This window comes from Salmo trutta, chromosome 19 (genome assembly GCF_901001165.1).
Source record: "Salmo trutta chromosome 19, fSalTru1.1, whole genome shotgun sequence".
NCBI lineage: Eukaryota > Metazoa > Chordata > Actinopteri > Salmoniformes > Salmonidae > Salmo > Salmo trutta.
In genome coordinates, this window is record NC_042975.1 from 17,765,835 (window position 1) to 17,791,455 (window position 25,621).

Below are 25,621 nucleotides of genomic sequence, written 5' to 3' on the forward strand. Positions count from 1 at the left end.
CTTCAGAATAATAAAATAGTACGTAAAACTAGCTACACATCTTTGCAGTGGGGGGAAACGACCGAGTAAAACAAGGTTAATAAACAAACAGATGTGTAACATTTGAGGCAAATAATGGAAAGGAGTAAGTGGTTATTTCAAAACTAAAATCCCGACGGTCCCCATACTCCGGTCTTTACTTTTCCCCGGACTCTGCGACTAGACACTCCGCTAGCAAGTATAGTAGCGCGCGCTAGTTAGCCCATCAGCGAAGCCACACAATATCTGCTAACTTCGTGCGCGCTGAGAAAATGGTGAGTTTTTATTATATTTAACTGTTACCTATCGTTAACATGTGTTCGATATAGCTAACGCCATGCACCCCACGTAAGTAAGGCCTTTTACTATAGTTCAGATGGCTAACTTTAGTTAATACCGGTGTCGGTCTATTTGGCTAGCTAGATGGCTAACGACGTTAGCATAACTACGTTAGTTACAGTACACAATCTGCTTTAAATGTTGATTGTTTTGGCTAACGTTAGCTAGTTTAGGTAGTTTACAAATGATCAACTCGGTTGCTTGCAATCCATATGTTAGCTAACAAACTAGCCAAAATCATTACCAGTGGCAGTATATTGCCATTCATGTATTGCAGTTAACGCGTTAGCTAGCTAACGTTAACTAATTGCAGCCATAACGTTAGTTAGCTAACTAGCGTTATATCATACTCACATCGACACATGTCATTGTGAATTAACGTTAACTAGCTAACTACTACCTAACGTTTGTGTATAATTTTCGTTTTTAATATGGCAACCAGCGCAAGCTAACGTTAGTAATGTAATTCTACTTTACTTGGTAGATAGGGAGCTAGCTAGTTAGCATTGTAAACCAACTCAACTAGAATTGTACCAACAAGGTACAATACTGTCATTCATGCCTTTTTATATTCTGTCAAATTGGATTCCGAAGACCTTGCCAACAAGCAGCCTGTGATGAGGCTAAAATAGATCCTTAAGTAATAAACAACAACAATCAAAGTGTGTGCAGCATGTTTCAACAGGAATATCCCTTGTCTTTCAGGTCTTATGCAAGGTTGCATGGCACCCCATTTTAGTGTGAGCTTGAACTAAGGACATTGACTTTCAGGCATCTATTTTTCGCTGTTTGCAAAGAAGGGGGAAGCAGCCCAGTAGTTTCTCTTTGGCAACGTGCATAGTGGTTTGGCAGCCCTGTTGAGGGCCCAGGGATGTACTCACGCAATTCACTATGGAGTTATGTCAGATGTGTGTTCATGTCTTTGATGAAAAAGGTAAGTAGACATTCTCATTACCTCACGCCACCTAATTCGCTTGTTTTCTGACAAGGATGCCAAGCTCTGATACCGTTTCTTCCCTCTTTACAGCAATACGTTTCTTGAACCATGAAAACCACTTCTGTGTGAAGTAAATGCCAATTAATGACTGTCATAAACAATCCCTCTCTGTGCCCCAGTTGAGTCAATCAACCATGCTGTTTTTTCATAAATTTTATGCCAGTATCTCAAGCTCATTATTTTCTCCAGTTAGCCACACAGCAAGTGCCTTTGAGTATTTGTGTCCATTGTGTTTGTCTTTGACACTTCATCAAGCTTGATGAGTTGAGACCTGGCATTGTGTGAGCCTGAGGCACAGTGAAACCAAATTAGGTGTGCATGCCTTGTCTGTCTGCAGGTGTACCTGTTAAATCCTCTGGAGAACCTGAGGAGCTACATCAATAATCGTCCGCCACTGGTCATCTTTATGGTCAGCGTCAGCGCCGTGGCCATCGCCTTCCTCACCATCGGCTACTTCTTCAAAATCAAGGAGATCAAATCCCCAGAGATGACTGAGGTAGGAGCGACACGCCTCCCACTGGTACATCAATACTGATGCTGTCATAGGAACATGTACAAAACCCATGCAGTAGGAGGTTTCTTGATATCTGAAGCTGAACTATACATGGCTGTCATACATCAAAGTTATTAGCTCATTTAGCCAAACTAATTTCTTGAAGTGTGACTTGATAGTCACAATTTAACCTAACCATACTATTGGTGATTATTTAAAAATAGTCAACAGCCGTAAGCTGTGCTATTCAACACCAGAGCCACAGATGGATAGTGCATGACTCAGTCTCCTCCCCTTCTTCTCCAGGACTGGAACATCTTCCTTCTGCGCTTCAACGAGATTGACTTCTGCGTATCAGAGAATGAGACTCTCAAGCACAGCCTGAACGAGTCAACCACGCCCGAAAGCACGGTGACCAGCGGCCAGGCGCGCTCCAGCACCCAGGCCCCGCTGCTTCTGGAGGACCCGGGCCCGATCAATATCTCTGTGCCCATCACCCTTACCCTGGACCCACTGAGGCCCTTCGGAGGCTACTCGCGTAACATCACCCACCTCTACGCCACCGTGCTGGTGGGACAGGTCGGCCTGGCCGGTGAGTTCACTTGTGTCTTCAGTCCCTACTTCCTCCACATGTTACAGGGTCTGTGTGCATTAATCCTTTTCACACTATCGTACCGAGCTGCTTAATTAAAACCTCTTACATCTAGACGTTCCGCTAGCGGAACACCTGCTCCAATATCCAATGATAGGCGTGGCGCGAAATACAAACTCCTCGAAAATCCGAAAACTTCAATTTTTCAAACATATGACTATTTTACACCATTTTAAAGACAAGACTCTCCTTTATCTAACCAAACTGTCCGATTTCAAAAAGGCTTTACAGCGAAAGCAAAACATTAGATTATGTCAGCAGAATACCCAGCCAGAAATAATCAGACACCCATTTTTCAAGCTAGCATATGTCACAAAAAACAAAACCACAGCTAAATGCAGCACTAACCTTTGATCTTCATCAGATGACACTCCTAGGACATTATGTTATACAATACATGCATGTTTTGTTCAATCAAGTTCATATTTATATCAAAAAACAGCTTTTTACATTAGCATGTGACGTTCAGAACTAGCATTCCCACCGAACACTTCCAGTGAATTTACTAAATTACTCACGATAAACGTTCACAAAAAACATAATTATTTTAAGAATTATAGATCCAGAACTCCTTTGCAATCGCTATGTCCGATTTTAAAATAGCTTTTCGGTGAAAGCACATTTTGCAATATTCTGAGTAGATAGCCTGGCCATCATGGCTAGCTATTTTGACACCCACCAAGTTTGGTACTCACCAAACTCAGATTTACTATAAGAAAAATTGGATTACCTTTGCTGTTCTTCGTCAGAATGCACTCCCAGGACTTCTACTTCAATAACAAATGTTGGTTTGGTTCCAAATAATCCATAGTTATATCCAAATAGCGGCGTTTTGTTGTGCGTTCAAGACACTATCCGAAGGGTGACGCGCCCGGCGCGTTTCGTGACAAAAAAATTCAAAATATTCCATTACCGTACTTCCAAGCATGTCAAATGCTGTTTAAAATCAATTTTTATGCGATTTTTCTCGTAAAAAAGCGATAATATTCCGACCGGGAGTCGTTGTTTTCGTTCAAAGACTGAAAATGAAAACATGGAGTCGTCTCGTGCACGCGCGCACCTGTCTCATTGTTCTCAGATCGACCACTTACCAAATGCGCTACTGTTTTTCAGCCATGGCCTGCAAAGTCATCATTCAACGTTCTGGCGCCTTCTGAGAGCCTATGGGAGCGTTAGAAAATGTCACGTTACAGCAGAGATCCTCTGTTTTGGATAGAGATGATCAAGAAGGCCAAGAAATGGTCAGAGAGGGCGCTTCCTGTTTGGAATCTTCTCAGGTTTTGGCCTGCCAAATGAGTTCTGTTATACTCACAGACACCATTCAAACAGTTTTAGAAACTTTGGAGTGTTTTCTATCCAAAGCTAATACTTATATGCATATTCTAGTTTCTGGGCAGGAGTAATAATCAGATTAAATCGGGTACGTTTTTTATCCGGCCGTGAAAATACTGCCCCCTATCCATAACAAGTTAAATGTTTTCTTTCACATTGTCATTTTCAGCACAGGACCAGCAACTATGGTGGATGCAAAGTCAAAAAAAGCCCCTCTGTGTTGAAGTGTATTATTTGACTGTCCAAGCCAATACATTAATTATTTGTGGATGCAGGAAGGCGTTGGCTTTATGACTGTAAGTAGCCATCCTTTGTGTAAGCATTTGTTTTGTGTTTTTGTCACATCTTCTCAGGAACTGTTGTTAGCCAGTTCTTTGGTGGTTCAGTCAATCCTTTATCAATAGGTTTTGAGTTACCACTTTTTATGGGGAGCTTAAAGAGTGGCTCAGTGGGAGTGAACAGTGAAGCATTGTATAAACAATCAGTGGCTAGTAGTCCAGATACTCCTTCCAGTCTGTCCCGTGGTAGGGAGAAGAACAAAGTGCCTTTGGCTTCTGTTGCTACGGAGTGCGTTTCAGGCCCAGACTGAATAGGTATTGATGTATTTTCCCCCCTTTTATTTTTGCAATTTGCCACTCAACTGAGACAATAGTCCCTTGTCAACATAAGGATTATTAGAAATCAATGCCAAATTCCTTCTCCGTGCACGTCACCTGCAGGCTTTGCATGGGCATAGTAGGCCAGCATAGTAGGCCAGTCTCAAAGCTGTCTGACTGTTTGAATATGTATGTTTGCAGTCCAGTGTTTTCTGTATCAAAAGGGGCTTAGGTGGTGGGGGTGGCAGGGGACATGGTAGGAGGCGTGACATTTTAAAGGCCATCATCTTGGTGGTGTAAAGACATTTTTAATTTAAGCCAGTTTCCTGCAATTCTACAAATTTCTCCATGAAGCTGAGATAATAATTTTTAGATTTGAAGCTAATTTCCTGCTATTCTACATATTCTGTCATGGAGCTGAGAGAAATTGACAGTTTTTAAAGCAGTGCTGTGTTTTGCTCAAACATAATAATAAAATCAATACTGTCAAATTCATTGTTCTTGGGATTTTCAGTTATCCCTGACTGTCTAGCTTTTATTTTGAGAATTGTTAGTTCTCAAAGATTATATTATTAAAAAAAATATAGAGGTCCATTATCTTTTCTACATACTTCAAATCAAACTTTATTTGTCACATGCACCGAATACAACAGGTGTAGACCTTAACGTGAAATGCTTCTTACAAGCCCTTAACCAACAAAGCAGTTCAAGAAAGAGTTAAGAAAATATTTACCAAATAAACTAAAGTAAAAAATAATAAAAAGTAACACAAAATAACGAGGCTATACACAAGGGCTACTGGTACCGAGTCGGTGTGTGGGGGTACAGGCTAGTTGAGGTAATTTGTACATGTAGGTGAAGTGAAATGACTATGTATAGATAATAAACAGCGAGTAGCAGTAGTGTAAAAACAAATGGGGGGGGTTAGTGTAAAATAGTCTGAGTGGCCATTTGATTAATTGTTCAGCAGTCTTATGGCTTGGGGCTAGAAGCTGTTAAGGAGGCTTTTGGTACTAGACTTGGCGCTCCGTACTGCTTTCCGCTGACACTGCCAGGTATATAGGTCCTGGATGGTAGGAAGCTTGGCCCCAGTGATGTACTGGAGTGTATGTGCTATATTCTGTAGCGCCTTACGGTCAGATGCCGAGCAGTTGCCTTACCAGGCCGTGATGCAGCCAGTTAGGATGCTCTCGATGGTGCAGCTTTAGAACTTTTTGAGGATCTGTGGACCCATGTCAAATCTTTTCAGTCTCCTGAGGGGGAAAATATGTTGTGCCCTCTTCACGACTGTCTTGGTGTGTTTGGACTGTCGTGGAAATTCTTACACAGGGACACTCAAAGTCAATCTTAATTGAATCATTGTTTATTTGTCAGCGCGCTGAAGAGGTTCCAACCAACTCAATGCACCATAGTACACATGTCAATCAGGAGCTCTGCCTGGGCAGTCCCAGCTGTTGTCTTATATACGGCTATACACAGACAAGTTATATTTGCATGATTTAGCATAATTAATTGATCATTACCATTTTGTTTTTCATATGACCAACCAATACCTCATGAGAGATCTTTCGTTCGTAAAAATGTCTGGGCGTACTGCCAAATTGCAGCTACTGTTAGTGAGGATCCGTTCAGTCAGCCACTTGCATGAACAAAGAAATGAGTTATAAGAAAAGCACAAAAATAAAATTTGCTGTACAAGACAATGATAGTTAGTTGGTGATGTGGACACCAAGGAACTTGAAACTCTCAACCTGCTCCGCTACAGCCCCATCGATGTTAATGGGGGCCTGTTCGGCCTGCCTTTTCCTGTAGTCCACGATTAGCTCCTTTGTCTTGCTCACATTGAGGGAGAGGTTGTTGTCCAGGCACCACACTGCCAGGTCTCTGACCTCCTCCCTATAGGCTGTCTAATTGTTGTCGGAAATCGGGCCTACCACTTGTGTCATCAGCAAATTTAATGATGGCGTTGGAGTCGTATTTGGCTACGCAGTCATGGCTGAACAGGGAGTACAGAAGGGGACTGAGCAAGCACCCCTGAGGGGCACCAGTGTTGCAGCTCAGCGTTGCAGACGTGTTGTTGCGTGATATCTGATTAAGTTGTTTACACTGTGTTTTTCCATCCCAATAGTTTTTTTGCCCTTCCCAAGGATTTGAAATGCAGAAAAACCCTGCAGTCAGCGTTTGTTTTCCCCCCAAAATACATGTGAATTGAATGACATATATTGATAGAGGCTAAATGGGCTGTTGCAGGACATATGTCATATTCCTTGCAGTGGGGCTCTTGTCAACTGCACATTCTTTACATGTCCAGGGGCTAACCGTGATGCTGTTTTACCTGTCGGGAGCACTTACAAGCAACGTTTCCTCAATTTTGGCACTGAGCAAACTCTGTGCAACTTCTGGTGCATGTTAACTGTGAACACAGGCTGTACTAGCTTTACATTTTTAAGTGGCCAAGTAGGCTACTGTGGCTATTTGATCATAATGTATGCCTACCAGAGTGGCCTACCAAGAAAAACAATGGAGAAAAACACATCCCCGTTCTATCATTCAGCCTACGGTAGCAGCCATTCTGTGGTGTTCAATGCTTACATTCCATGAGTCTAAGAAAAACAAAAACATGCAGGGCTTGCTATTAACCTGTTTATCCACTTGTCCTTCAGACAAGGAGGTGACTGAACATGTTGTGTTTGATGCAAGAAACTACTTTACAAAATCAGACCTTATGCTACCTTCTGCCTATTGGCTACTTACCTTATTCAAGGCTGTCTCAAAATACAACACTGTCCCTTTTAACCTCTACTGGATCAATGTCTCCCCCCCGTGGGACGATTGAGGTAACGTGCGCTAATGTGATTAGCATAATGTTGTAAGTAACCAGAACATTTCCCAGGACATAAACATATCTGATATGGGTAGAAAGCTTAAGTTCTTGTTAATGTAACTGCACTGTCCAATTTACAGTAGCTATTACAGTGAAAGAATACCATGCTATTGTTTGAGGAGAGTGCACAGTTATGAACTTGTATCAATAAACCAATTAGGCACATTTGGGCAGACTTAATACAACATTTTGAACAGTAATGCAATGGTTCATTGGATCAGTCTGAAACTTTGCACATACACTGCTGCCATCTATTGGTCAAAAATGAAATTGTGCCTAGAGTCCTTGTCATATGTTTTTTCTCTTGCATTTCAAAGATGATGAAAAGGAAAAAAATGTTACTTTTTTTTTTTTTTACCAGATCTAATGTGTTATGTTCGCCTACATTCATTTTACATTTCCACAAACTTTAAAGTGTTTACTTTCAAATGGTATCAAGAATATGCATATCCTTGCTTCAGATACTGAGCTACAGGCAGTTAGATTTGGTATGTGATTTTAGGCGGAGAAAAAAAAGGGTCCTATCCATCTAGACGTTCCGCTAGCGGAACACCTGCTCCAATATCCAATGATGGGCGTGGCGCGAAATACAAATTCCTCTAAAATCCGAAAACTTCAATTTTTCAAACATATGACTATTTTACAGCATTTTAAAGACAAGACTCTCGTTAATCTAACCACACTGTCCGATTTCAAAAAGGCTTTACAGCGAAAGCAAAACATTAGATTATGTCAGCAGAGTACCCAGCCAGAAATAATCAGACACCCATTTTTCAAGCTAGCATATAATGTCACAAAAACCTAAACCACAGCTAAATGCAGCACTAACCTTTGATGATCTTCATCAGATGACAACCCTAGGACATTATGTTATACAATGCATGCATGTTTTGTTCAATCAAGTTCATATTTATATCAAAAACAGCTTTTTTACATTCGCATGTGACGTTCAGAACTAGCATACCCCCGCAAACCTCCGGTGAATTTACTAAATTACTCACGATAAACGTTCACAAAAAGCATAATTATTTTAAGAATTATAGATACAGAACTCCTCTATGCACTCGATATGTCCGATTTTAAAATAGCTTTTCGGTGAAAGCACATTTTACAATATTCTCAGTAGATAGCCCGGCATCACAGGGCTAGCTATTTAGACACCCAGCAAGTTTAGCCTTTACCAAACTCCGATTTACTATTAGAAAAGTTTGATTACCTTTGATGTTCTTCGTCAGAATGCACTCCCAGGACTTCTACTTCAATAACAAATGTTGGTTTGGTCCAAAATAATCCATAGTTATGTTCCAACAGCGGCGTTTTGTTCGTGCGTTCTAGACACTATCCGAATGGTAAATAAGGGTCATGCGCATGGCGCATTTCGTGACAAAAGATTTCTAAATATTTAATTACCGTACTTCGAAGCATGTCAACCGCTGCTTAAAATCTAATTAAAAGCTAATTTTCTTGTAAAAAAGCGATAATATTCCGACCGGGAGTCGTTGAATCCGTTCAGAGACGATAGAATAAAAACATGGTGTCGTCTCGTGCACGAGCATGAATCCCTTTGTCCGCTGATAGACCACTTAGCAAAAGCGCTCGTGTGTTTCAGCCAGGGCTTGTAATTACGTCATTCAGCTTTTTGCCGCCTTCTGAGAGCCCATGGGAGCCGTAGGAAGTGTCACGTAACAGCAGAGATCCTTTGTAATGGATAGAGATAATAAAGAAGGGCAAGAAATGGTCAGACAGGGTACTTCCTGAACAGAATCTTCTCATGTTTTGGCCTGCCAAATGAGTTCTGTTATAGTCACAGACACCATTCAAACAGTTTTAGAAACTTTGGAGTGTTTTCTATCCAAAGCTAATAATTATATGCATATTCTAGTTTCTGGGCAGGAGTAATAATCAGATTAAATCGGGTACGTTTTTTTTATCCGGCCGTGAAAATACTGCCCCTATCCATAACAGGTTAAGTTAAGACATAACGGTCTTTACTTGTCTTGCTTTTCAAAGATGGCTAGAAATGTGCACATGTGCTTTTGTTGGAAACAACCACTCCCCATTGTTGACTATAAATGAGCTATAACTGGGCTAATAACTCACTAACTAGCAAAGAATATGAACAAATGTGTACACATGGCTACATGCTCTCACTTTGATCTCAAAACAAGCGCATCTACTCACGATTGCTCATGCTGTAGCCTAAACACAGTCCAGTTCAAAGTGAATGGCACAGATCCATAGATCCAATGCCTATTTGCATATAGGCCTACTGCAGCTCTGATTGGTTATGGCCCACCGGTCTGTGTAGAGTACTGACTTGCCTGTCAGTGTAATATAATCCTATTCTAATGTGCACTACCTATAAGAACATCTCTTGCACAGTTATCTTTGCATACTAAATCTTGCGTAGTTTGTTTTTGTTTCGGTATATTACATTGAAAGTGGCTAATATTGCGTTGATTCGATCACAATTCCCAAAGTGGAGCGAAACGTTGACAGTGTTATCTAAAGGGGAGAACTGTAGAAAGTTGAGTGAAGTTCAATCTTATTCTGTGTGGCAGTACGAGGGGAGCTGCACGCATCTTAGAGGGAACATTGCTTATGTGTGTGTGTCCTCAAAGGCAGGGATGCCCACGAGGAGATGAACATCACCTTCACACTGCCAGCGTCATGGAATTCTGATGAGTGCGTGCTGCACGGCCACTGTGAACAAGTGGTGTTTAGCACTTGTATGACCATCACTGCTGCCAGCAACGTCTTCCCTGTCACCGTGTGAGTGCCACTAAACCCCTGAATTGTGATGCATCCATATACTAAATTATCTTTGTATTTCATGACTAGACCTGTATTTGATTGCCTAAATGCAAGTCCAACATTGACTATCTTGTAATGCGTATAGTGAAATATAAAAATTATTTTTGACATTGGAATAAAACTGATGGAATCATCAGTCATTTGCTCATGACAGTGAATAACCTCACATCAGTAACACTGACAACTAAGTGCACACTGTTCGTAGAATATCAGTTGCACTACGGTACAAGGAGACTTTTGTATTAAATTCAAGTTTTATCAAACTGAGTACTAAGCATTGGTGCGAAACTTCATGGTCAAAACAGAATAGTCTTAACACAGAACAAAGAGATTTTTCATGACCACGTCTCCTGACCATAACAAAATAGAATGGAACAGGGCAAGGTATTCAAGTTTATTAAATGTTGCCTTCCAGGCAACCGCCCCACTGTGTCCCAGAGACCTACACCAACGCCACGTCCTGGTACAAGATCTTCACCACGGCCCGTGACTCGGACACCAAGTACACGCAGGACTACAACCCTTTCTGGTGTTACAAAGGAGCCATCGGGAAGGTGTACCACACCCTCAACCCCAAGCTGACCGTCATCGTGCCAGACGTGAGTCAGCAGCCACTCTCTGCAGCAGTGCTGTTTTATGTCCGAGTCCCTAATGGCACCATATCCTCTAGTGCACAGCTTTTAACCAGCGCCCTATGGGTGCCATTTCAGACACAGCCTGTGTTTGTGGATAACCTTGCTGAGGGTTTAGACTGAGAACGTTTGAGAGTAAAGCCTTTTACACCACATGGTCAAAAGTGCTCGTCGAACATCTCATTCCAAAATCATGGCGTAAATATGGAGTTGGTCCTTCCTTTGCTGCTATAACAGCCTCCACTCTTCTAGGAAGGCTGCGTGAACTTGCTTCCATTCAGCCACAAGCATTAGTGAGGTTGGGCAGTTATGTTGGTCGATTATGCTACCTGTTCCAATGAATAGTGCCAACCATAAAGTTTGCTGGAGGAGAAATAATGGTCTGGGGCTGTTTTCATGGTTCGGGCTAGTCCACTTAGTGCCATTGAAGGGAAATGTTAACGCTACAGCATACAATGACATTCTAGACGATTCTGTGCATCCAACTTTGTTGCGACAGTTTGGGGAAGGCCCTTTCCAGTTTCAGCATGAAAATGCCCCCGTGCAAAAAGCGAGGTCCATACAGAAATGGTTTGTCGAGATCGTTGTGGAAGAACTTGACTGCCCTGCACAGAGCCCTGACCTCAACCCCATCGAACACCTTTGGGATGAGTTGGAATGCCGACTGCGAGCCAGGCCTAATCGCTCAACATCAGTGCCAGACCTCACTAATGCTCTTGTGGCTGAATGGAAGCAAGTCCCCGCTGCAATGTGGAAAGCCTTCCCAGAGGAGTGGAGGCTGTTATAGCAGCAAAGGGCGGACCAACTCCATATTAATACCCATGATTTTGGAATGAAATGTTCAACAAGCCGGTGTCCACATACTTTTAGCTATGTAGTGTATGTAATCAAAATGAGTCCTTTTAAGAAGATAAGTACTGTTTTTGGTATACAGCTTGGACATAGGCACTTGTCTAGTTTAATTATGTGTAACTTCATATCATGAGTGATTTTTATCATCCTTCTGTGTTCTCTTCAATTCTATAATGCATTCATAATGGAAACTGTAAATCTAAATCCCCAAGTGCACATTAGCTAATATGTTCTAACTGACTAAAGATAGAGCAATATTGCAAAATTTGCAATTAAATTACATTTGACTTTAACCAGATTTATCCTAGGGGACCAATGGCATTATTCAATTACCAACCAGTTTTCCTAAAACATTATTTATATTTGAAATGACAGGAACAATACATGGGGGGGGGGGTTGCTATTAGAGAAAATAGCCAGTATCTTAGTGCAGTATGTCGTCCTTTATGAGGTAGTGTTTACCTGGCGCTGAGGCTATTTCTCTCTCTTTGCAGGACGACCGCTCACTCATCAACCTGCACCTAATGCACACCAGCTACTTCCTCTTTGTGATGGTCATCACCATGTTCTGTTATGCTGTCATCAAGGGCCGGCCAGGGAAAGTACGGACAACCACCAACCCTGACTTCTGCGCTGAAAAGGTAGGTGTAGGGTGAAGTTTATAATTTTCCACCACTAATGGTTGAGGTTTGGGGGAGGCAAAGCTGATCCTAGATCTGTATCTTGGGGAAACTTCACCCAGAGTGAAAAGGTACAACAGAATGCAATAATACACAGCACAACACAGCTAGTCACCTTTTATATCGCATTAAACAGTGTGAAAAGATATTGCTAAGATGAGTCTCTGGGGGGAAACTGTCATTTTGTTAATTAAACCAATAAATGCCGACCCCTCTACCAATAAATGCCGACCCCCTTTTCAGCTGTTATCATGACTGATGTATACATTCCACCACAGGATAAGAAAAATAACAAGCTGGCACTTAGTGAACTGTACAAGGCTATAATCAAGCAAGAAAATCTACATCCAGAGGCCGCTTTTCTGGTTGCCAGCCATTTTAATTCCGCGTCACTAAGACAAGTGATGCCCAATTTCCATCAACACGTCTCCAACAGCCCTAGGGACGATCGTCCCAGACCACTGTTATTCTACCCACAAGCAAGCATACAAGTCCGCCCTCGTCCACCATTTGGCAAATCAGATCACGACTTTGTACTCCTGCTTCCAGAAACTCAAACATTAAGTACCCGTGACACTCCCCATTGAGAAATGGTCACCAGAATCGGAGCTTATGCTGCTTTGCTAGCGCTGATTGGAATATGTTTAACATTGACGAGCTAACCACCCCGTCACCGGTTTCATTCGAAAATGGATCGCCGACATTGTCCCCACAGTGAGGGTTTTCTGCTTCCCCAAAGAAAAGCCCTGTATTAACACTGAGGCTTGTGCTAAAGGACAGGGCTACTGCACACAGAGCTATCATAGACAATCCTGAAGCAACAGTGGAGGACCGGAATAAGTACAAGAAGTTCTGCTATGACCTCAAACAAGTCATCAAACAAGCAAAAGGACAGTATAGGAATAAGGTGGAATCATACTACACAGGTTCCACTGCCCCGCCCCATGTGGCAGGGGCTACAGTCCATTATGGAAAACAAAGGAAGACCCAACCGTGATCTGCCCAACTATGCCTCTCTACCAGATGAGCTTAATGCATTTTATGCACGCTTTGACAACAACGACATCGTGCCAGGTGTGAGGGACGTCACCTACCCAGAGAATTGGGTGATCTCGCTCTCCGAGAACGATGTGAGAAAGGTCTTTAATCAGGTTAACACACGCAAGGCCACGGGGCCCGACGGTATTCCAGAGCGTGTTCTCGGAGCATGCGCAGGACAGCTGGCAGGCATATTCACGGTCATTTTCAACCTCTCCTTGTCCGTCTGTAATCCCCACGTTTGTCCCAGTCTGTAATCCCCAAAGAACTCTTAAGGCTTCATGCCACAATGACTACCGCCCTGTAGCACTCACTTTTGTAATCATGAAGTGCTTTGAGAGGCTGGTTATGGCACACATTAACTCTGTCCCAGACACCCTAGACCCACTCCAATTTGCATACCACCCCAACAGATCCATAGATGAAGCAATCTCAATTGCTCTCCACACTCCTCACCCACCTAGATAAGAGGAATACATATGAGAATGCTGTTCATTGACTACAGCTTAGTGTTCAACACCTCCGCCACGCTGACCCACGCTGTGTGTGTGTGTGTGTGTGTGTGTGTATATATATATATATATATATATATATGTGTATATATATATATATATATATATATATATATATATGTGTATATATATATATATATATATATATATGTGTATATATATATATATATATATATATATATATATATATATATATATATATATATATATATATATATATATATATGTATATGTATGTATGTATGTATATATATATATGTATATATATATATGTGTATGTATATATATATATGTGTATATATATATATATATATATGTATGTATGTATATATATATATATGTATATATATATATGTGTATGTATATATATATATGTGTATATATATATATATATATATATATATATATATATATATATATATATATATATATATATATATGTGTATGTATATATATGTATATATATATATATATATATATATATATATATATATATATATATATGTGTATGTATATATATATATATGTGTGTGTGTGTATATATACATATATACACACACTGCTCAAAAAAATAAAGGGAACACTAAAATAACACATCCTAGATCTGAATGAATGAAATAATCTTATACTTTTTTCTTTACATAGTTGAATGTGCTGACAACAAAATCACACAAAAATAATCAATGGAAATCCTATTTATCAACCCATGGAGGTCTGGATTTGGAGTCACACTCAAAATTAAAGTGGAAAACCACACTACAGGCTGATCCAACTTTGATGTAATGTCCTTAAAACAAGTCAAAAAGAGGCTCAGTAGTGTGTGTGGCCTCCACGTGCCTGTATGACCTCCCTACAACGCCTGGGCATGCTCCTGATGAGGTGGCAGATGGTCTCCTGAGGGATCTCCTCCCAGACCTGGACTAAAGCATCCGCCAACTCCTGGACAGTCTGAGGTGCAACGTGGCGTTGGTGGATGGAGCGAGACATGATGTCCCAGATGTGCTCAATTGGATTCAGGTCTGGGGAACGGGCGGGCCAATCCATAGCATCAATGCCTTCCTCTTGCAGGAACTGCTGACACACTCCAGCCACATGAGGTCTAGCATTGTCTTGCATTAGGAGGAACCCAGGGCCAACCGCACCAGCATATGGTCTCACAAGGGGTCTGAGGATCTCATCTCGGTACCCCTCTGGCGAGCACATGGAGGGCTGTGCGGCCCCCCAAAGAAATGCCACCCCACACCATGACTGACCCACCGCCAAACCAGTCATGCTGGAGGATGTTGCAGGCAGCAGAACGTTCTCCAAGGTGTCTCCAGACTCTGTCACGTCTGTCACGTGCTCAGTGTGAACCTGCTTTCATCTGTGAAGAGCACAGGGCGCCAGTGGCGAATTTGCCAATCTTGGTGTTCTCTCGCAAATGCCAAACATCCTGCACGGTGTTGGGCTGTAAGCACAACCCCCACCTGTGGACGTCGGGCCCTCATACCACCCTCATGGAGTCTGTTTCTGACCGTTTGAGCAGACACATGCACATTTGTGGCCTGCTGGAGGTCATTTTGCAGGGCTCTGGCAGTGCTCCTCCTGCTCCTCCTTGCACAAAGGCGGAGGTAGCGGTCCTGCTGCTGGGTTGTTGCCCTCCAACGGCCTCCTCCACGTCTCCTGATGTACTGGCCTGTCTCCTGGTAGCGCCTCCATGCTCTGGACACTACGCTGACAGACACCGCAAACCTTCTTGCCACAGCTCGCATTGATGTGCCATCCTGGATGAGCTGCACTACCTGAGCCACTTGTGTGGGTTGTAGACTCCGTCTCATGCTACCACTAGAGTGAAAGCACCGCCAGCATTCAAAAGTGACCAAAACATCAGCCAGGAAGCATAGGAACTGAGAAGTGGTCTGTGGTCACCACCTGCACAACCACTCCTTTATTGGGGGTGTCTTGCTAATTGCCTATAATTTCCACCTGTTGTCTATTCCATTTGCACAACAGCATGTGACATTTATTGTCAATCAGTGTTGCTTCCTAAGTGGACAGTTTGATTTCACAGAAGTGTGATTGACTTGGAGTTACATTTTGTTGTTTAAGTGTTCCCTTTATTTTTTTGAGCAGTGTGTGTGCGTATATATATATATATATATATATATATATACATATATACACACACACACACACACACACACACACACACACACACACACACACACACACACACACACACACACACACACACTTGTGCATGTGACATTAAAACTTGAAAATTAAACACAGATTTCCAGGTGTCTGATTACAGTATCTGACGGAGCATTCCCGACATGCCTGAGCACTACAAAAATCTGTTTGCTCCTGTTTTACAGTTTTACAGACATGGCTCATTAGGAAACTGTTATTCAGCATAACATCCCTAGGGTCCTCATTTGTACGCTGTGACAGACTAGTGGGTTAGAGGGATGATTCTGCAGCGGCATGAATTTATTTTTTCTCTCCTCTCAGGTGGCCTTGTCAGAGGGGTAAGAAGAACTCTAGGATCGCCATCAGAACTGAAATATAGCCGAGGATGAAGTAAAATAAAAAATGACCAGTTGCCTACTGAACCCTGAAAATAATACTGGGCTGTACAGCTCTGTGAATGCATTTTTCTGCAATGTTGGATCACTCCAACCAAAGACATATAAGTGCCTGTATCTACTGTGTAAATATTTGTAGGAACTCTTGAATTCAGTACAGAAACAGTTTGCCTGAGCCCCCCGTGCCATTGGTGACAAAATTCCAAAATGCAATATCAGCAAAGCTAGAAGTCCTAACGCAAAATTGACTGAATGGGAACTGCACTTCCACATTGTCACCAGTCTTTGTCCCATTTTCATCACACATTTGACCCTCACATAATCCAGTCCGGGTAATACAAGTTCCTGCGTCTTCATGTGTGTATGGTGAAAAGTCTTTGGTTTCCTCGTGACAACGGGCCTTTGTCACACTGAAATAAGATTTTGCTGCCTTTCTCTTCCCCTTCAGGTTCTTCATCATTCACTTGTCTATTCTAGAGTGGTTTATCCTTGCTTGCATTCTGAAAGTCCTGCAATTGTGTGTGTGGAAGGCCGGCTTACCCGCCTCAGGAGTGTTTTAGTCCACAAGCCTTTTATAGCACCTGGAAGTTACATTTTAACTGACAAAAGGCACATCTATGTCAAGTGGACTTCTAGAAAGATTGGTAGCAACAAAATGTCAACCTCCATCTCCTATGTTCTTCCAATAAGCTTGTTGCTTTAAATCAAGTGTTGTGATACTTCTGACATTTAAGCTTGTAATGCATAGCAGAAAGAACGCTCTTTTCCCTTGAATTTAGTGTATGCTGGCGACTGGTAGGCCCTTGAGTAATTGAAAGTTGGAATGCACGTTAATAATTGTTTGTGCTCTATTTTACGCACTCTAAAAAAAAATATTATGTGGGTTCTGGTAATGGAGAAGTGTGGAATGATTTACTGTATATGACAAAGCTCTTCACTGGCAACGATTTAATCAATTTTGATTCACCTCTGTTTTTTTTATTATTTCAATTTGTTCTGTTATTGATATACTTAATGAATGTAAAAGCTACACAATCAATTTACAGCAGCGATCCAACATTACAACTATGGTAACTAAATGTACAAAAATGAATTCCAAACAATTTGGAATGTGATGTACCTTTTTGATTAGATTTTAGTTTTGTCAATTAGCCTTTACCCCAAACTTTAATTTCCAGTTTTGTTTTGACAGAACAGTATTCTCATGATATAGTTGTTTTTCTTGTTGCAATTACTTTTTTTAAATTGCATATTTTTCATCTGTCAATTTCTCAAACATGTCAGTATGATCCTAGCTTTTATTTGTGGATGATTGAATTGATCCCTTATCATTTTTAGAATTGGTTTTCGGATTTCATTTGAAATGGGTTTTAAGGGTGCTGTCATATCAACTTGGTTTTCCTGCAGTAGCTAACCGAGTGTGGCATACAATACATGCTTCCCCCCCTCCATAGAACTGCATTAATTCCACTGATATCTCCTCTCTTGTTAGTTCAGAAGTTCATGTTAAGGTTAAAACTATGCAGCTGTAGGTGGGTTTATCCAAATCCTTTTTGTCTAGTGCTTTCAGTCAGAGCTGAATATATTACATTGTAGTGTGTCATTTCATAAGTACATAGTAAAGACTGTGTCCTGGGTTGATGGGTGACAAACAAAGCATTGTGTTGTCAGCCCAGCAACCATTCATTGTAATGCCTATGATTTTGTCCTTTTCTTCCCTGTGAGAAATGCCTGCCCATTTGAAAGATTGCCTTAATATTACTTTGTTGTTTTTGTCCTCGAAGTAGATGGCTGTATGTCTGTCTGTTTTGCTTTCAGTTCATGCTCATCATCTCGTCATTCAGAATTATCTCCATAGGCATCACATCAGGCTTAGCTTGTCAAAGGTGTCCCTGGGTTTCGTCACACCCTGTATGTAGTATAGTTGACTATACGATCACCAACATTTTGTATTATAGTACAGGAGGTATGTTAGATATGAATTTGACCTTACTCTCACAGGATATTAGTTATGTGTTCTCACCTGGACCTTAAAATGTTAAGACATCCATCCCCCAATACTGAGCATGGCAACCATTTTACCTTGTTTTCCTTCAATTCTTATAGCAGAACATTGTGCCTTTTGCACTAACCTGCTGCACCATCCCAGTAAATAGCTCCTCTGTTTAAATGTGAATACAAGGGGTCAAAGGTAACGATGACAAACTTTTCTCCAGTGCAACTGTAAATTATTTGAGTTGAAATAAACTTGTCATCTGAAGATATTTGTGTTCACATTTCTCCTCTCTATCCCAACATGTCTCTTCACCGTAGCATCCTACCTACAGTTAACTGACCATATATGCCATCTTAAACTAAAGCTCAACAATTGGGAAGGTATCTATGTGATAGGGTAAATAACATTCAGTTTTATTTTCAACCATTACCACATGGTCCAAACACAAAATTTGGCATGTCTGACTTTGTTTTGAGATTCACATAGATTGACATTTGCTTCAGTCATTACATATTTTGTCCTACAAAACATTCCTCATCATCCTGTCTTTGAAGCCTTCTCTCACTTTTTAATCCATGGGCCCTCAACTCATTTGATTGTTTACTTTTTCAATGTAGGTAACCTATAGAAACTACTGAATACCATGCATTATAAATGGCTGGTTCCATTCCAGTTTGCAACCTGCATCTCTGTGAAGAAAGATTCATTTTGTTCCTGGCACTGAAATGGCAGTGATGGTGACGTCTATCTTATTCAACGGAAATTGACAGAAGACAGACAGCCTCCTGGGCTGTTGTTCAGATCATATTGATCTCCCCCTCTTTCATGTGGCTCAGTAATTGTATTTGTGGATGGTTTTCTCCAACTCAAAACACAAGTATGATGCCATTGCAATTCTTTCACTTGTCTTGTTGCATGATTGAAATGTTAACAACCGCTGCTCCGTTTGTATGATGATTGACAATCCCTCTGTTTCTGTACTGTTTGTAAAATAGGCATATGCTTTGCTGAATAAAATCAAAGATAGACTACTGATGAATATGTTCTACTGTAAAATTCAATCGATACTTGGTGACCATGGCACGCAACCTGTCTTTTTATGACCCTGGTGAAGGACTGTGGCACATCTGGGACTTATTCAAGAGGGTGCGACGCTACAGAATGTTTAGATGGAACTATTGTGAAGGACTTAACACTAATGCAGAAAAGCGGATAATATCAGCTCTATACACAATTTCTATATGAAACCATAAGGGTATTGCACCCCACTAAACAGGCCCCTGTTTTATGGCTAGAATATAACCCCACCTTGGCTACATTGGATATCATTCAAAAAGTGGTAGGTACTGAAATGATAAGACTTACAATAAACTACACTAAGTTTTCTTAAGTAGAGTAATCACATTTTCTACAACAAATTGCTTGATTTTTCTGGTATCTGGACTACGAGAGTTTGAGAAGGAAATGGGAGATTATCCTTAATAGCAAAGCTAGGAGTTTTAAAATGGCCGAAGGGGAAAATAAATTACATGGGGCACTTTGAGCCTGGCCATCTGTGTTGCTAATTCTATTTGTTGTCAATAATGGATTCCCTGGCTGCCAGAGGCCCTTAACCTGGAGAATATGATTCTGACCTTTCAGATTGATTTTTGGGCCCTTCTTTCACAGATGGGGAGGGGAGGGAAGTCAAGGAAACATCTAAGCATATCTCTCCATCAGACCAGGTGTGAAGGCTACATAAACACAGAACAAAGCCCTAGTATCCCTTTCCAGAGATGGAGACTAGATATCTTTTGTCTTGGTTTTGAGACCACATAAATGAGGTCTGGGTCTCGGATGGTGGCTTTCCGCTCCCTCCGTTCGCTACATTGGTGTCAGAAGTGGAATGGCGCAATGGTGGTCATCGGAAAGGCATGTACACGTGAAGGATTTACTGAAGGAAGTAAGTAATATAATAACCTTAACTCAATGGATTTTTGGGCCCTTCTTCCTGATTTTGCTACAATATTATCTATACTGTGGTCCCTACATTTGTGACAAAATTGGTTTAGGCAGCTAGGTGATCCTGAATGAATTTAGACTTTTGATCCAACAGTAGCACTAAAACACCTGATATCTGATTAGACAATTTATTTGAGAATTATTTTGTTGATAGCATTGAATATATTTGACATTTGCTTATCCAGATACCTACAAATGCCCAGACAAGGAATTGTTGAACATTTTAACTTTCAATTTTGTATCGCAGATGAGATATGTTGATTCAATCAATCACACTTTCATTCAATTGCCTTTCTTCTCTTGCCCGCATGGTAGATTACTTTTGCTTTTGCTAGTTTACGTAATAGACACATTTTATTTTCAATGTTACCTAACATTTAAAATGTGTTAATTTGACTCAAATATGATATATTGGCGGGTTTATTTTTTTTAATCTTGAATAATCGTTCATGATTAATTCAGTTTGTTTACAAACGTTCATGAATGGTGTAGCCTAGCACTCGGAAAACGTTTGAACTTTTTAGGCCTACATGGAAAGTTATTCTATCCCAAAAGGCTAAAGAAATTGTCCTCTCATTCGCACTGTTGGTATTCTTGGTATTTTATTAGGATCCCCATTAGCTGTTGTGAAAGCCGCAGCTACTCTTCCTGGCGTCCACACAGAACATGAAACATTAAATAATACAGAACATTAATAGACAAAACTACATACATTTAAAAACGGCACACATAGCCTACATATCAATACATACACACAATATCTAGGTAAAATACGGGAGATGTGTTGTGCCATGAGGTGTTGCTTTATCTGTTTTTTAAACCAGGTTTATTGTTCATTTGAGCAGTATGAGATGGGAGTACCATGCAATAATGGCTCTATATAATACTGTACACTTTCTTAAATTTGTTCTGGATTTGGGGACTATGGTGGGATAAGTGTGTGTGGCAGAGCTGTGTGTAAGTTAACTATGCAAACAATTTGGAATTTTCAACACATTGTTTCTTACAAAAAGAGGAAGTGATGCAGTCAGTCTCTCCTCAACTCTTAGCAAAGAGAGACTGGCATGCATAGTATTTACAGTTGAAGTCGGAAGTTGACATACATTTAAACTCAGTTTTTCACAATTCCTGACATTTAATCCTGGTAAAAATTCCCTGTCTTAGATCAGTTAGGAACACCACTATATTTTAAGAATTTGAAATGTCAATAATAGTAGAGAGAAAGATTTATTTCAGCTTTTATTTCTTTCATCACAATCCCGGTGGGTCAGATGTTTACATACACTCAGTTAGTATTTGGTAGCATTGCCTTTAAATTCTTTAACTTGGGTCAAAATGTTTCAGGTAACCTTCCACAAGCTTCCATAAGTTGGGTGAATTTTGGCTCATTCCTTCTGACAGAGATGGTGTAACTGAGTCATGCCTCATGATGCCATCTATTTTGTGAAGTGCACCAGTCCCTCCTGCAGCAAAGCATCCCCACAACATGATGCTGCCACCCCCATGCTTCATGGTTGGGATGGTGTTCTTCAGCTTTCAATCTTCCCCCTTTTTCCTCCAAACATAACGATGGTCATTATGGCCAAACAGTTCTATTTTTGTTTCCTCGGACCAGAGGACATTTCTCCAAAAAGTACGATCTTTGTCCCCATGTGCAGTTGCAAACCATAGTCTGGCTTTTTTATGGCAGTTTTGGCACAGTGGCTTCTTCCTTGCTGAACGGCCTTTCAGGTTATGTCGATATAGGACTTGTTTTACTGTGAATATAGATGCTTTTGTACCTGTTTCCTCCAGCATCTTCACAAGGTCCTTTGCGGTTGTTCTGGGATTGATTTGCACTGTTCGCACCAAAGTACATTCATCTCTAGGAGACAGAACGCATCTCCTTCCTGAGCGGTATGCAGGCTGCGTGGTCCCATGGTGTTTATACTTGCATACCATTGTTTGTACAGATGAATGTGGTACCTTCAGGCATTTGGAAATTGCTCCCAAGGATGAATCAGACTTGTGGAGGTCTACAATATATTTTCTGAGGTCTTGGTTGATTTATTTTGATTTTCCCATGATGTCAAGCAAAGAGGCACTGAGTTTGAAGGTAGGCCTTGAAATACATCCACAGGTACACCTCCAATTGACTCAAATGATGTCAATTAGCCTATCAGAAGCTTCTAAAGCCATGACATCATTTTCTGGAATTTTCCAAGCTGTCTAAAGGCACAGTCAACTTAGTGTATGTAAACTTCTGACCCAGTGGAATTGTGATACAGTGCGTTATAAATGAAATAATATGTTTGTAAACAATTGTTGGAAAAATAACTTGTGTCATGCACAAAGTAGATGTCCTAACTGACTTGCTAAAACTATAGTTTGTTAACAAGAAATTTGTGGAGTGATTGAAAAAAGAGTTTTAATGACTCCAACTTAAGTGTATGTAAACTTCCAACTTCAACTGTATGTTAGCCCTCTGATTACAATGAAAAGCAAGACTTGCCGCTCTGTTCTAGGCCAGCTGCAGGTTAACTAGGTCTTTCTTAGCAGCACCTGACCACATAGCTGGACAATAATCAAGATAAGACAAAACTAAAGTGTGCAGGACTTGTTTTCTGGAGTGTGGTGTCAAAAAAACAGAACATCTCTTTATTACGGACAGATCTTTCCCCGTCTTTACAACCATTGAATCTATATGTTTTTACCATGACAGTTTACAGTATAAGGTAACACCAGTGGCATGTCATTGGTAAAAATATATTTAAAAAAATAGAGGGCCTAGAGAACTACTCTGCTGTACACCACAGCCTACATGTTTGACATTAGAGAAGCTAACATTAAATAAAACCCTCTGAGTTGTATTAGAGAGAGAGCTCTGAATCCACGATATGCCAGAGGTTAAAAAGCCATAAAACATATATTTTCTCAACAAAAGGTTATGGTCAATAATATTAAAGACTGCACTGAAATCTAACAGTACAGCTCCCACAATCTTCTTATTGATTTCTTTCAACCAATCATCAGTCATTTGTGTCAGTGCATCACATGTTTAGTGCCCTTCTCTATAAGCTTGCTGAACGTCTGTTGTCAATTTGTTTACAGAGAAAATAGCATTGTATTTGGTCACAATCTTTTCTAACAGTTTGATAAGAGCTGGCAGCAAGCTGATATGTCTGCTGTTAGAACCAGTAAAGGCCACTTTACCACTCTTGGATAGCGGAATGACTTTGGCTTCCCTTCAGGCCTGAGGACAAAAATATAGATATAACAGATAGGAGTGGCCATATAGTCAGCTACCATCCTCAGTAGCCTTCCATCTAAGTTGGCAATGCCAGTAGGTTTGTCATTATTGATCGATAACAATTCTTTTTTATCTGTCCCACACTTTACAAAAATCAAACTTACAATGCTTTTCTTTCATTATTAGTTTTTTTCTGCATGAATATGATTGTTCACTGTTCGTTGTTGGTATTTCCTGCTTAAGTTTGCCACTTTGCCAATGAAGTAATCATTCAAATAATTGACAACCTCAAATGGTTTTGTGATGAATAAGCCATCTGATTTGATGAAAGATGGAGTTGAATTTGTCTTTCTGTCCATAATTTCATTTAAAGTACGCCAACATTTTTTTTCATAATTCATTATGTCATTGATCTTGGCTTTATAATACAGTTTCTAGTCACATAATGTCTCAATTTGCAGTAAGTCAGCCAGTTAGATGTTCAGCCAGGCTTATTAGCCACGTCTCTTTCAACCATACAGTTTTTCATTTCCTCATCAATCCATGGAGCCTTAACAGTTCTAACAGTCGGTTTCTTAACAGGTGCATGTGTATCAGTAATTGGAATCATCCACATAAGAGTGACAGCAAAAACTTTTCTATGATCTATTATACAATAGTTTAGGCCCATCTTCTGGAACCTTGGTTCTCATAGATATAGCCACTATTTTATGATCACTACATTCTGTGTAAATCTTTTGACTGTGCGTTACTTCGTAAACAACATTTAATTGATAGGCTATATTGCTACATTTCCAGGTAGCACGCGTGGTAGGCGTACGTTTATAATGTCTGCTGAAACCGTTCCACAGTAAGCCCACCCTCCAGACATCATGCCTTCTGAAACAGATCCACAGTAAACCTACCTACCCCTCTGATCTGAGTGGTTACTGTAGATGTAAAGACATAATGCAACTGACTTGGCCAATGTTTTTCCAGAGAGGTGAGTGATTGAGAGTGTGTGACAGATGTCCTCTGTTGTCATTAGAGATGCTTGCCCTTTAGTTCCTTCGAGACTTTTGAGGGGCATGCTCATTGGTCCCTTATAATGAAGTTGACCTATGCATGATTAAATGTAGTTTTTAGCGGTTTCAATCCTGAATGGTCATCACACCTTTATCCTATTTGTCTCAAATTGATTGTAAAGTATATGGTCATCATAATTGTGTATAATGCAATGATTGTATTTAATGCCTCAAAGTATGAGTATTAAGAAATGAACATATATTAAATACATTGTTGAATGTTAAATGTACATTTGTGGACACGAAATACAATATTTGCATTATACACAATTATGATGAGACAGCAATGGCTTTATAATGGAAAATGTAAATATGTCTATTATGCCACAGAACTCTGGTCGAACACTGAACTAGAACACTTGCCATGCAACCCTCTCTCTCTCTCTCTCCCATTTCCATAAGCCCAGAGAGAGGCTGCTGTTTGCAGTGGAGAGCAAAGCACACGTGGGCTAATTACTTTTTCTAGTGGGTGGGTGGGGGAAGCAGCCGCCACCAGATAACTTGAACCACTCGTCCACTGTGCCAAGCTAACGACACATTTGCTCCCACGTTTGCTCCCTGTGACACTAGAAATGGTCTTTCCCATATCCCTTCTAATAAATTGACAAGAGGAAACAGCACAGAAGTCCACTCCAAAGCCTCCCTGAATTGGATGCGTTTTCATTGTACCAGACAGGTGTTTTTGTGCCGAGTTCACGTCAAGTTCCAGGAGCAGCTGGAGCAGAGAGAGGGAAAACCTGCACGGATCCACTATTGACCTCCATCTGCGGACACACACAGGTAAGAGAAATGACCGAGGTAAAGATGGTTTTATATTCACACATTTGGACATTCAACAGACATTCAACAAACATTTATCACACATTCAACAGACATTTGCCAAAAGCCATTTAAAAATGTATAAATCAATAACTAATTCAACGTT

At 40.7% G+C, this 25,621-nt stretch overlaps 2 protein-coding genes across 3 annotated transcripts in view; both read left to right on the forward strand.

Annotated features, from left to right (window-relative positions):
- The first annotated feature begins 4 nt into the window (after positions 1-4).
- Positions 5-18,670, forward strand: tmem248 (transmembrane protein 248). Of its 2 annotated transcripts, XM_029699928.1 has the most exons (8): positions 15-293; positions 1,063-1,291; positions 1,692-1,850; positions 2,154-2,439; positions 9,933-10,083; positions 10,541-10,724; positions 12,104-12,250; positions 16,333-18,670. In XM_029699928.1, exons 2-8 carry the CDS (start codon positions 1,229-1,231, stop codon positions 16,351-16,353), a joined length of 1,011 nt encoding a protein of 336 aa, XP_029555788.1. In that variant the 5' UTR covers positions 15-293; positions 1,063-1,228; the 3' UTR covers positions 16,354-18,670. The 2 variants fall into 2 exon arrangements, with proteins under 2 accessions (XP_029555789.1, XP_029555788.1); XM_029699929.1 differs by lacking the exon at positions 1,063-1,291 and having other exon boundaries at positions 5-293.
- Positions 18,671-25,204: 6,534 nt separating this feature from the next.
- LOC115155075 (rab effector Noc2-like) overlaps positions 25,205-25,621 on the forward strand; it is a 72,376-nt gene continuing 71,959 nt past the window's right edge. Inside the window, exon 1 of the mRNA XM_029701863.1 lies at positions 25,205-25,476. The gene's annotated coding sequence lies outside the window, so the exon portion shown is untranslated. The remainder of the gene's footprint in view (positions 25,477-25,621) is intronic.